General features: G+C 53.1%; 1 protein-coding gene across 2 annotated transcripts in view; it reads left to right on the top strand.

Annotated features, from left to right (window-relative positions):
* The window catches only part of EXD3 (exonuclease 3'-5' domain containing 3), a 234,744-nt gene that overhangs the window by 163,170 nt on the left and 59,228 nt on the right, over positions 1–12,346 (top strand). The window contains exon 19 of one of the 2 annotated variants that reach the window (XM_009290648.2): positions 7,066–7,125. The exons of the other annotated variant lie outside the window; for it this stretch is intronic. Within the exon in view, the coding sequence (XP_009288923.1) occupies positions 7,066–7,077 (12 nt within the window). The 3' untranslated portion in view covers positions 7,078–7,125. Of the gene's footprint in view, positions 1–7,065; positions 7,126–12,346 lie in introns of those variants that run through there. 2 annotated transcript variants of the gene reach the window in all.

The following is a 12,346-nucleotide window of genomic DNA, read 5'->3' as shown; positions in this document are numbered from 1 at the left end:
CCTCTGAGAAATGTTCTCACAGAACTGCCTCTGAGAGCGCCTTAACTCTTTATCAGAGCGCAGCGCTTTGCGGCGGGGGGGACCTCGGGGCAGCGGTGACAGTGAACGCAGCGTGACAGAGCCAAGGACGTGCCAGCGCGGCTGCCGCCGAGAACGCAGGACCGAGCGCTGCGGCCAAGCGGTCCGTGCTGCTTTCCAAGCACGGCGCAGGAGGGCGATTCCCTGTCGCTTCCCTCTCCCTTCGTGCCGATGATGAGTCTGCATCCGTGAGCCGGCCAGATCTGCGTCCCTAGGAAGGAAACGGGACGCGGCTCCGGCTTTCTCCATCTCCACAGGGCTGCGTGGAGCAGCGCAAGGTCAGCTTGGTGCACAGAGTGCGACCCCCACATCCCCCATCTGCATCCAAATTGGTCTGAATTTTTAGCAACACCTTAATTAGGAGTGTGGTGCTGGGCTCGCACAGCAAGGCACAAACCAGCGTTGTGCGCCAGCCACCCCCCGTCTGTTCCCAGTTCAGCACCAGTCCGTTTGCTTCTCTCTGCACGTGAGAGTGAAGTATTCATCCTCACAGACAAAAACAGATGCAGAGGAGCCCTCCTCTCCCAGGCCGATCGTACGTGGCTGCGTGCAGGCAGCTAGAGACAGTGGGGCAAGGAGGTGCGGCATGAGCGGTGGATATCCGATGGGGTACAATACACAGGGGAAGGAACAAAGCAGATGTGACACGGCAGTGCCTGGGTGCTGGCCTTGCCTTCTCCTTTGTCACTTGTCACTGCCAGCCCCGTCACCTCCCTGTCTGTTAGTGATAAGGCTTTGCAAGAGAATGAAGTGCCAGGGAGTGGGAAAGCCCATGGGAGGAAGGGGAGAAGGGCGCAGGGAGATGGGAGAACAGGGCTGCACCCACGGCAAGGCGTGACAGCTCTCCTGGAAGCAGGGCTGAGCCTCCTGCAGACGGGGTTTGCAAGCTGAGTGCAGGTCAGAAATAAATCACTCCAAGGGATTCACAGCGCTCAGCTCGGTTTTCCTTCCCATCTGCAAGGCCAGACTCGGTCTCTCCTGCTGCCTCTCAGCACCTCCTAAAATCAGAGGGGTATTTTCCCCCATTTAGGTGCTGAAACACAACCGCATTGTTTGCTGGTCATAACTGCAACACCTGCACAGCTGGAGAGTCCTGTAATTACAGCCTAGGCTGCAGGACGTGAGGGAGGTGGAACAAAAGTCAATGAGCTCGTGCAAACATGAGTGCAAAATAAAGCAACCGGGCAGGTATTTTATTTGCTTTTTAAGGAAATTTTCTTGAAACAGCCACTTAAGGACTTCATCAACGGCAGAAAGCAAAAATCTAATGGGCCATTTGTCCAAAGCCTTGTGGCAAAATACTGGATCCTAATTTAGCACCTAGAAAGAAATTGGCTTGGTTCATTAAAAATCAGTTTGTAAGTGCCCAGAAGATAACGCTGTGATAAAAACCAGGCACTAGAGACTGGTCAAGAGCAAGCCACGCAAGCCAGCCCCATGTCCATTTTCCTGTCTTATCTAAGTGACCTGCTGTCTAAGAGGAGGGAACACATGATACAGGACTGAGCTTGCAAATGCGCTTAAGCAGATGTGGTTGAAATGTGCTGTGCCAGGTTGTTGGATGGGCAGACGGCAAAACCTCCCACGGAGGCATTGGAGGACAAGACCCTTCAGCCTGTCCTCATCAGGTGACATCTTATGTGTGCCCTGTGCTCTGGAGATCTGCAGGTAGTCTGTCCCAGGTCTCCTGTGCCCTCTGATGACATAACTAGGAATGTACCCGTTAAGGGATGCAAATCATTCACGATCTGGGGAAGAGAAGCCACTGGAGAAACAGCCAGAAGTCACTAAGACCCTTCCAGTCTCATTTCTCTCATGAGACAAAAAAATGAGAAGGCTCCACAGTTTGGCTATCACCAGTTTATTTGTGTATGTCTTATTTTGGTCCTGAAGAGGAGGACAGATGTCAGGCATGAGCTGGTCTGTGGGTTTGGGAATACCTTTCAGCCTAAATTCATGAAGGAGGGACTTCCCAGGCTTCCTACAGTGCAAAGGCAGAGCAAGCATTACCTCCTGAAGCTGTTTGTTTCTGTGCTTATTTGCATTGCTGTCATTGTTATTCATTCCACCAAGTACTCAGGAAGATCTTTAATAAACTGATTTACTGAAATGGTAGTATTAAAGTTAAAAAAAAGAAAATGGATCTACTTACACTCAGCACAGAGACAGTTTGAGTGCCTGTGACAGCCTCTCTCCAGCAGAGTCCTCTGAAAGCAATAAAATGCAGAGGGTAATAGGGCGAGTTTCAGATGGGTGATCTTCAGTCAAGCAACGATCTTTAGAAAATAGAAATGCATCCTTGATAAAGCCAGTGAGAAGATGCATACAAGTTGGGCAAGCAAAATGTAGGGTGGGATTTTGGAAGACAAGAAGGACGGGTGGCCGGTGCTGCTGACACATGAGCAGAGAGCCTGCAAAAACCAGCCTGCAGCACATTGGGAAGAATAGAAAGAGAAGGACATGGCAAGAAAACAAAATGGTTTCTTTGCACCCTCCTATCCCGTGGAGGATGTGGCAAAAATACAGTTCATTCAGACAAGAAGTGCTTAGGAGTCGCTGCTGGGCTTATATATTTTACCCACTAAAGCAATGGTGTGAGTGCAGCACTTGGACTGCAGTGTGCAGCAGCTTCATCAGGGGATTTGTGAAGCGTGGGGAGGAGCAGAGGGCACATGTCTGTGCTTCAACTGGAGCCCGTAAATCTGCCTGGCGGTGGCAGGCAGGGAAGCTCCTGGGCCGTAGGTGGCCTCTGGTCCTCAGTCCTCGGTGGCTCAGGACGGACAGGCGCGTGCCCACGGGGCTGCTCCTCCCGCCCTGGGACCAGCCGGTCTCTAACAGTGCCCAGTGCTGCGTCAGAGCTGGGAGGAAAACGGTCAGTGCCTGGGAACGGTTTTGCTGATACAGGATTAGTCATTGTGGATTTTGGAGCAGGGTGAATTTGGAGCAGATCGGGGACTTTTTCACTTGCGCGCAGAGGAGGTTGCACGCCCCGAGATAAGGGGGCTGCTCCGCTCTCGCCTGTGCGTGGAGACATGGTGGCTCGGCCTCCTGGCGGGTTGCACCATCGGCTTTTCTTCACTATGGTGATGTTATGGGCAAGGGATTGCATTTTTCACCCTGGTGGCTGCGTGGAGACATGGTGGCTCGGCCTCCTGGCGGGTTGCACCATCGGCTTTTCTTGTCTACGGTGATGTTATGGGCAAGGGAGTGCATTTTTCACCCTAGTGGGGGTGAAAACCCACCCTTGGAGGGTGCCGTCCTCCAAGGCCCTGATGTCGGGGTCGGATGTGGCTCTGTGCAGGTGTAGCTGCAATGGGGTGCTGTGCTGTGCTGTGCTGTGCTATCCCAGGCATGGCTCTGCAGGTTTTGCCAGGGAGAGCTGATGTGGTATTTAACCCACTCACTGCTGGGTTCAAGATATGACACAAAAAGGTAGAATTTGGAAATCTCTGTTTTACATGGGAATACCAGGCACCGGTCGGGCTTGGCACATTGCAGGCTCCTAGCCCGTGTTGCTTAAGGAAAGTAACACTACAGTGAGAAAAAATGATGTTACCAGTATGATTACCGTGAGGTTTTAACAGTCTGTTGGCCTGCGTGGCTTTATGCTTTGGAATAAAGCCCAACACTAGTGCCTGTGCAGCATGGCTGTGCCAGCTGCTCCAGGGGATGCGCCATGGTGGAAGGTGAAGACCATCGGGACGGTGGCAGGGATCCACCTCCCCACATAAGGGACCCTGCGAGGGAATCTGCCTGCCTATGTCTTCAAACACCGATCTCCGGCACTGCAGCAAAAAGCATTAAGTGCAGGCAGGGCAGACTGGTGGAGGTGGGAGGCCGGATCACAGGCTGCCATCCCAGCCTGGTGCGTGGGGCACTCTGAGCAAGTAACTTCTCCAGACCCCAGTTTCCCCAGTGACTGCTCCTCCCTCTGCACGGTGCCTTCGGAGAGCCCCGACCAGGGCAGATGGAACCTGCAGCCCTGCAGAACCTCAACAGGGTCCCTCCACATCCGTCAGCACGGGGCTCAGCCCGCAGGTTCTGCGTCCCCTGGGCGCTGGCAGCGTGCCGGCAGCGTGCCGCTCTCCTCCTGCATGGCAAGCTGCACTGCCCACTGTGGCGGGCGGATGGACGGGCTCACGAGCGCTGTTGGGAGCACGTTTTTTCCCAGGCAGATTACGTAGCCTTTTTAGCTTCATCCCCCCCCCACACACACCCCCCTTCCTCTGTTATTTTGGTGCCTTTCCCCAAGGGAAACAAAGTTAACTCAAATGCTGTTCCCACCAGAAAGGCTAAAGCTCTCCCCCCCTTTTTCCTTCCTCTTTTGGGTTCAGGGTAATGTGTCCCATGACAAAACAAGCACAGATCCCTGCACAAAGTGCTTTGCCTTTCTCCTTAAAGGGAGAGTCTTTCTCCAGGGCCCCGAGGGTCATTACTCCATCACACCGAGGTGCCTCTCAGATGGAAGGACTCTCTGCCTGTGGTGAAAGCAGCCCATGCCCAGACATGGGGGGCAACGTTGGTGGGTGGAAATAGGTCTCATAGCTGGGTAATATGGAGTGGGGAGCAGCGGTGTGCCCAAGAGAGCCAGCACGATCTTGTGGCTGAGCTTCAGCCATCCCCAGTGGAGATGTCTCCATAAGAGTGGGTCATTCAGGCCCCTCAGCACCCCAAGGGGAGAGAAGGTCCCTCCAGGGACCCTAAAGCAAGTGTCCAAGGCGGAGCAGGAACTCAAAACGTTTCTCTCCACTGCCTGTAGGAGTGATGGGTGAGGAATTACTCATCCTTCCCCACTGCAAAGCACGATGTGATGGGCTCACGTGTGGGAAAAGACCACCCCAATCCAAACCGCCAGCCTGTTTCCATCGGCAGAAGCCTCCAGGCAGGTGGCTCAGTTATAAGTGTTTAATTGGAAGCAGCTGATACTGGCCTCTGGGTGAGCATCCCCAGGCTGCCTCACCACTGCCCGCACTCCCACGGGCAGCGGGGACGCCGGGCTGCACCTGCTGCAGGAAGGTTTTAAAGGTATTTACGAGTATGGGCTTTTCCCACTACTTCGAGAAGGCAGATTTCTAGTTTTTCAGTAATTGATCCATAAAACCTCCTTCTTCCCAGAAAGCACTGGTCATCACTTCCGTGTCAGAGAAAATTTAAGTTACTTTTTGCACGTGGCCACTACATCCTTCTGTCCTGCGTGGAGCTGAGCACCTTCACTCTCTGCAAAGTCACAGTGTGTGTGTACAGGCGCACAGCAGACGGGCTGGCATCACGCTCGTTCACAGTTTATCACTGATACCACAGTCGCATCCCTGGGCCTCTGCAGAAGGAACCAAAACAGCCTGACATACATTTTTTCCTTGTAAATGTTGTTTTCAGGATTTCCTCCACCCTTGGATTTCTTTTAACAATTTTTAACAAATAGGATTTTAATGCATCCCCCTAAATACAGAGGCTGTAAATGTTTGTGTTTCCCGTACAGGCAATGAGTGGTGGGAGCCTGGGGATGGAGGGGTATTTCCTATTTTTGCAACTCAGCAATTTTGCATAATGAGACCTTGGCAGCTCACTCTTGGAACCTGCGCCTGCAGTAAGGTGTCTGAAAGGGAAAAAAGAAAAAAAAATGAAATAAACCCCAAAGGCTAGTGATGAGAAAGGCAAATTAAAAATGCAATTTAGATTTGCAATTTTTTAAAAAAAGGAAAAACATTTTGGTTCAAAGACGTTGAAATCAGACTATCATTTTATTTCAGATGTTTCCAAGGAATGCTGGACTTGGAAATAGTAGGGAAGTTTATGGTGAGTGTTCACGCCTGGTGGCCAGGGGGCTCTTGGTGGCCTGGGCGCGGTGTGGGGACTGTCCTCTGACACCTTTCACACCAGTGACATCTGGGGCAGGATTTGCTTTAGCCTCAAGCAGCCGTCTGCTTTGGGTGAGACGAATTGCCCCATTCCCCTCCGCCGAGCGTGAGCAGAGCCGCGGTGCCGAGCCCGGCTGTAGGCATCTCCAGCCTGATGGAGATGGGTGAGATGGAGCCCCCAGCTCTCCGCTGAGTTTGCATCTACGTGCGAGAGCCAGGGGGATGGCAAAACATTCGCTTTCTACCAAAATCATTGAGCCTTGTGGCCAGAAAATCTCCCTGCTGAAAATCTTACCTACTGCTACGCAGTGCAGGAGCCAAGCAGAGATGTGGTCCCAGCCTCGTGCTGGCTGTCAAAGTCTCGGGTTCCTTCCCGTACTGTGTCCAAGATGGTGTTTCTGCCTTCAGAGGTACCTTCCTGGCTGGTGCGCGATGATTAATGACTTCCAGGTCCCAAAGGTGTGGATGTGGGAGTGAGAATCACGGAGCGGAGGGAATACAGCTCTGGCATAGGATCTGCAACAGCCTGGCTCATCTGTCAGGAATGCCGTGATGGAGGGGACGTTCCAAGTGTATTCAGCATGGGAAAATATTTTATCAAAGAAGCTTGGAATAAAAAAATAAAATTAAAATCTAAACATGAACGCTTGACACAGTGCCACGAGGGCTATTTTTAATTTCCTTCCTGATCATTCCACTTGTTTTCATCATCGTCAGCTCTTTGAATGATGGAATTAGTCACCATATATGAGATGAAGTAAACAGAGAGCTCATGGTTTCCAAGTGAGCATCATCTTAACTCTCCTAAGGGACATGAGAGCCATGACACGCTGATGCCCATGGGTTTGCCGCCAGCCATGGGTGACCTGGTGGCACCCAGGACCGTGTGCGCAGTTGGGTGTATTTGGGACAGTGACACCCAAGGGAGAGCCGGGATGCCGGCTGTGCAGCAGCTCTGCTGCGAGGACTCATGGTGTAGGTGTCGGACACGCTTTCACATCTTTCTTTGGGGAAGGTGCTTTCTGTGGAGTCACCAGCGTAAAAGAAAATCCAGGGATTTTTAGAAAGGGGGACAGCAGGCTCATGCTCCATCCTCACTGCTCAGTATTTTTATTCTGATTACTTTTAGCTATGCAATTAATGAGCTGGAGAAGCCCTTGCCTGACACACTTACGGGCTTGACATCCCTCCTGGGGGCAGGTGTGGAGAGGAGGAAAAGCTGAGCGCTGAGTCTCAGCCTCGGCAAGTGCTAAACTGGATCATCCCTGAGCACCGGGCCCCGAATTCGCGAGCTGTCCTGCTGGGAGGCTGGAGAAGGCTCTGGTGCCATAGCATGGCCGTGACCCGCAAAGGCACCTCGCAACTGCAGGTGACACAACGGTGTCCTAAAACACCATTTGCTCTACGTGCTTCGTACTGCCGGCTGCATGGTACATTTTCTTTCTGGCTATTTGGTTTCTTAATGTACTTAACACAGGGCAGTACTGATTTCTTGAATTTCTAGTTGCATGGCTATGTCTGGGCTTATTGATTTCCTGAAAAAATAAAGTGGAATTTGGTTGCTGTCGTAGCTGGAAAATACTTGTCAATATAACTGGAGAAGTTCCCTTTTCATTGATCCCCAGAGGAGGATCCCTGTGGTTACCCCTGTAACAGTGCATCTCAGTTACGGAGCACTTTCCATTTTGCAGACTTTAGCTAATCTATTTGCTAATCCTTTGAGCTGAGCTCCTGAAGTTAATGGGAGTTACTGGAAAGCCTAAGGAGGAGTACGTAGGCTAATGGCTTTAGTGCTGGACCTGAATAATAATGTTCATTAGAGTGGCATTGTATTTCTTGGGAATGTCTTTCTAGGCAAATTCTGATATATTTAAAATTTTACTTCTTAACCACTGTATCTGTTTCGAATATACCTTAGCAACTGATAAACAGTGATCCCATTTAATTGCAATACTAAACACCTAACTACCCAGTTAGGGCACTGAGTCCGATGCTGGCATTGCCTGTGCCTTTGGTTTCAACGTAAATTGGTATCAAGTCCAAGAAGGATTAACAAGATCACCTGATGAAATGGCACTAGTCCCCTTCAGTGGCTTTATGCTTCGTTTTATTGTTTTAATGGAACATTTGCAATGGCTTTTGGCTGTTGCTGTGCTATAACGAGGAGCCCGAGGCGATGGGGGAATTCAGCTGGGCTGGGACGTGGGGTGTCTGTTCCTGGACAGAGGCAGTGGCCACCCCCGGCGGAGCAAAGTGCCTGGCCCCCTCCCTCCCTGCCCCTCCAGGCCTTAACAAGCCCACAGGTTACAGAGCTCCGTGAAAAATCATTCAGCTGGCTTTGGCATATTTAAAAATAAAAACTCATGCGCAAAACTGAGACTATTTGTTTTTACAAAAGTCTGGAGTTTCCCACAGTGGGCTGTTACGTTTGGGGGCTGTTGGAGCCAACATCCATTTTTTTTCCTAAGGTGAGGAGCCTTCCTTACCAGGATCGTTAGGATAATAATCACAACAGACATTTCCTAATTAGTCGTTAATCATGGGCTAGCTTTTCTGACACTTTCTAGGAGCTGATGCTCCTGCCAAACCCTTTCCTCTCCCTCTGCTGCGGTCCCTGTGGCTGGTCTGTGTCCCCAGGGGGATGCCGGGACAGTCCGGGTGCTTGAGGGGCGTCACGGTGGGAGCCACTAAACCAGAGATTGCTGGTGGATCAGAGTTGCCCCATGGGCATGCGTGCCGGGAGGAGATGCGAGGGGCAGAGATGGGCTCTCCTCCCCACGGGGAAGGTGTTTGGCAGGGCCAGGCAGTGGGGGATCCTCAAGGGCAATAACTGGAGGTGCACCGGTGGGACCTGGCTCCTGCCACGGCTCCTTGGCCTGGAGAGAGGGGGAGAAGGAGAGGGAGGACTTGGGAGGACTTTCTGTGTCTTTGACGTTCCGAGAGCCCAGTGGGTGAGGATGAAATACCCACATCGGGACTCACCTGAGCATCACCACTACAGTGAGGAGCATCATCAGCCATCTCACTGGATGCACCAGCCCAGTCGTTACCGAAACTCACGCTGGGGCTGGACTCGGCGCTCTCTGATTTACCAGATTTTCTCACAGTGCTGCGCTCTGCTTGCGCACACAGCACATCCCAGCCAGCACGGGACTGCCCCATGCCACATGCAAGGGACGTTTGCCGCCCTGGGAGAGGTGACGGGAGATGACCAGCATCACCGCAGTGCAGCCGGGGGACAGCCCTGCGTGCCGGCTCTGCTTTTGGCCCTGGCAGTGCTGCGGTGCGCTTCCAACGGAGATGCAAGCGTGGGGCGAGTGGGAGGGCAGAGCAGCCTCCCCAGCCCTGCCAGCCTCCCGGCGAAGAGCCACAGCGGGAGCCATTTCTCACTGGCTTTCTTCTCCCCCCAGACCTGCCCTTGCCTTTGTGAGCGCGCGAGGCCGCGGCAGCGCGCAGGGTACCCACGCGGACCCCGTTCCCACACTCATAATCCCTGGGTCACGGGAGACACGAAGGAGGTGCCGCACTGCTGGGAGCCAGGGCGGGGGCAGGAGGGGCAGCCGGGCAGAGCCGGCTCTGCTGCTGCTGCCTCATTTCTTTCTCACTGAGGACGACCTTCAGTTTTCTCCCTGCTAATCCCTCCCTTTGATCCCCTTCTCCTCTCCTCGCCCGGGTCAGGGCACTTTCTTGTCATCCCCCCCTTCCCCAGCGGCTCCATCCCGGTTGCTGTCGGTAAAGGCCAGATCCAAGCCGAGATGTCTCCATCACCCGCATGCCGCAGCATCTCGCTGACAGACAGGGGCCAAAAAAGGGACTGCTGGAAGGCTGGAGGTGCTGCTGGGCTCTGCTCTTGCTTGGTTGTACGTGAGGTGTTAAGAGGAGTCGCTTGGAGGTGGATCAAGGCACGACTAAGCCCACGTCCTGCCTCCTGCCGAATCCCCGGTTGGGAGCCGAAACCTGCGGGGCCCCTTTGCCGAGCAGCCGAAGGAGATGTGGGGCTGAAATCCTGTGTTCCCATGGGCCCATGGCAGTACTTCACTCGGGTTCGCTCCTGGGGCTGAGGGGCCTGGCTGAGCCCTCACCCCTGCCCAGGCGGTCCCTGCCGGGGCTGTGGCTGTCGCAGGGCTCTGCTGTGAAGCATCCTTGGCGCTGGGAGCTGGAGGCAGGCTCCTGTCCCCAGGCACAGGCATCGCTGCCCCTGGGCTCAGCACCAGCATCACCGAGGTGTAACATCCAGGACTCGGCTTTGGGGGGATTCAGGCAAAGCTTCCACATGACGCTATACAAAACAAGGGCCCCAAATTGGCATTTTTAAAGCACTTTTGGTCCCATGGGGCTTTAGCAAAGAGGATGGCTTTCACCGCTGGGCAGGAGCATCATGGCCCCGTGGCTGTGATGTCAGCAACAAATATCCCTGAGCAGACGATGCACTGATGCCCCGGCTCAGCTCATCCCACTTTCTGGGCAGAGTTTGAGCCGGGGTTGAGCTCCATGCTCATAGCACCTGAGCTCGGGTGCCTGCAGCCAGTGTGGAAGCGTCCGTGTGAGACGTACTCATGTGCCTGAACTCTTCTTTCTGTTGTTCATACAGAGCCTGGTGCAGCAGTGTCTCCAGCCTCAGCCCGGGCTCCTGACGCTTCCATGAGGCAGATAATGAACATGATGAATAACAATGAACTGGCTTAATTGCAGTTTGGGGACCATCAAGAATTAGAGCTGCAGTTCTGGTGCAATAAGGGCTTTACTCAGATTCTGAGTAGAGATTCACAGTCTGACTTTTGGTCCTGATTTGTGAGAGTCTTGGCTGTAACACAAGAGCACCAGTATGTTCTCTATTAAACTGTCTAACATAATTGATTTCCATCCCATACTGCAGCCATTAGATGAAGCGCTCGGCAGCCATGAAAGTGAAGGAAGTCAATAGTTGTGTTTTTATTGGAAATCCAACAGTAGCATCCACATTTCCAGGCTTGTGTAGGGAGCTGGAGGGCTGCAAGGTTGTGCGAAGCCTTGTACACTGCAGATCTGCGGAGGTGCCTGCAGATTTCAGAGCCATCCCTTTTTGTAGTTGGTTTTTGGAAGTGCACCTGCAGCTCATGAGATGTTAGTCCTTTTTGTCTGGGATGTCAATATTTCTAGTCCTAATACTTTGACACGTAGCATGGTCCTTACTTACCAATGAGTTGGCTGCTCCAAAATCTCTTGTTTCGGGACAGCTGTTACCTAAACTTGTCTCTGGTGCCCACAAGGCTGGGGGCTGACCTGGGCAGAGAGCTCCTGCCAGCAGACTGTGGCATCTGCCATGCTTCTGGAGGACCCTGGGGACGTGTCTGTAGGTTTATCCTGGCAATAAACTAAATCTGTTGGCATGATCCAGGCACTCAGGGGCTCAGTGGTGCTTCCAGAAGGGCTGCACGGAGGCTCAGGCACAGAGCAGCAGCACGAAGCCCTCTCTGCTGACTCACGTAGCATCAGAGACCAGTGAAAAAAAACCCAAGGCTGTGGCAGGAGAAGCAGCTTGGGATGGGAGATAAGGTCTTCCTGTTTCCCACAACACCCTGGGTTTCTTATCTGCAATACTGCAAATTAAAAACACGGAGACAGCGAGGCTGATTCCCACAGTACAGTGAAGATTCATCAGCATCTGTTTTCCCAGCAGCTCCCATGTCCATAGGAGGATGCCCGGGCTCCAGGACGGGCTTCCCCGTGAGATGTCAGCTCTGCGGGGGTTTTCTCTCCCCGCTTGCGAGGCAGGGCTCTGCGGCGTCCCCTCCGCGTCCCGCAGGATGGCTCCTGCCAGCAGCATGCGCCCGTCGGTCCTTGCAGCATCTTGCGGAGGACAGTCCCCAGCTCTGCAGGGACCCTGACATTGCAGAATCCCGCTGCTCGCATCCCCACAAGCTTCTTAGCTGCTGCCAGGGAGGGAAATGCTGCCGTAGCTGTGTCGTGTGCTCAGGGTGGGAGCCACGTGCCGAAACCCACCGGCAGGACTCCCCACCCCAGAGGGGTTGAGCTGTGCCTCCCTGCAAGCATTTGCAGTCAGGAGCCCCGTCTTCAGACGAGCAACGTTACAGGTCTCTGGAGCAAATGTTGGAAGGTTGCAATAGCTGCTTGTTATTTTATGGAGTTTGACAAGGGTTTGAAACTTGGGATCTCTCATTTATCACCTGCACTAAGAATAGGAGCAGAAACTTATTTCTGCACCAGCCTTTTCAAAATGATGGGTGCTTTTCCTCGCCGTTCCCCTGTTTGCATTATCTGTTTCTAGAGACCCGTATGCTTTATGATTCTACCCTCCCTCTGTGGAAAATAATGGGAGAAATGGAGGTGCTGCTGGTCTGGAAGAATTTTATCAAGTAGGGTTTTCCTTAGTAAACCCTGGGACAGCTTGGCTGTGGGAGCCACACCTC

Source organism: Aptenodytes forsteri, unplaced genomic scaffold, assembly GCF_000699145.1.
Source record: "Aptenodytes forsteri isolate BGI_AS27 unplaced genomic scaffold, ASM69914v1 Scaffold494, whole genome shotgun sequence".
Classification (NCBI taxonomy): Eukaryota; Metazoa; Chordata; class Aves; order Sphenisciformes; family Spheniscidae; genus Aptenodytes; species Aptenodytes forsteri.
Note: the sequence above shows the minus strand (reverse complement) of the source record. Positions and strands in the feature narration are given on the sequence as shown.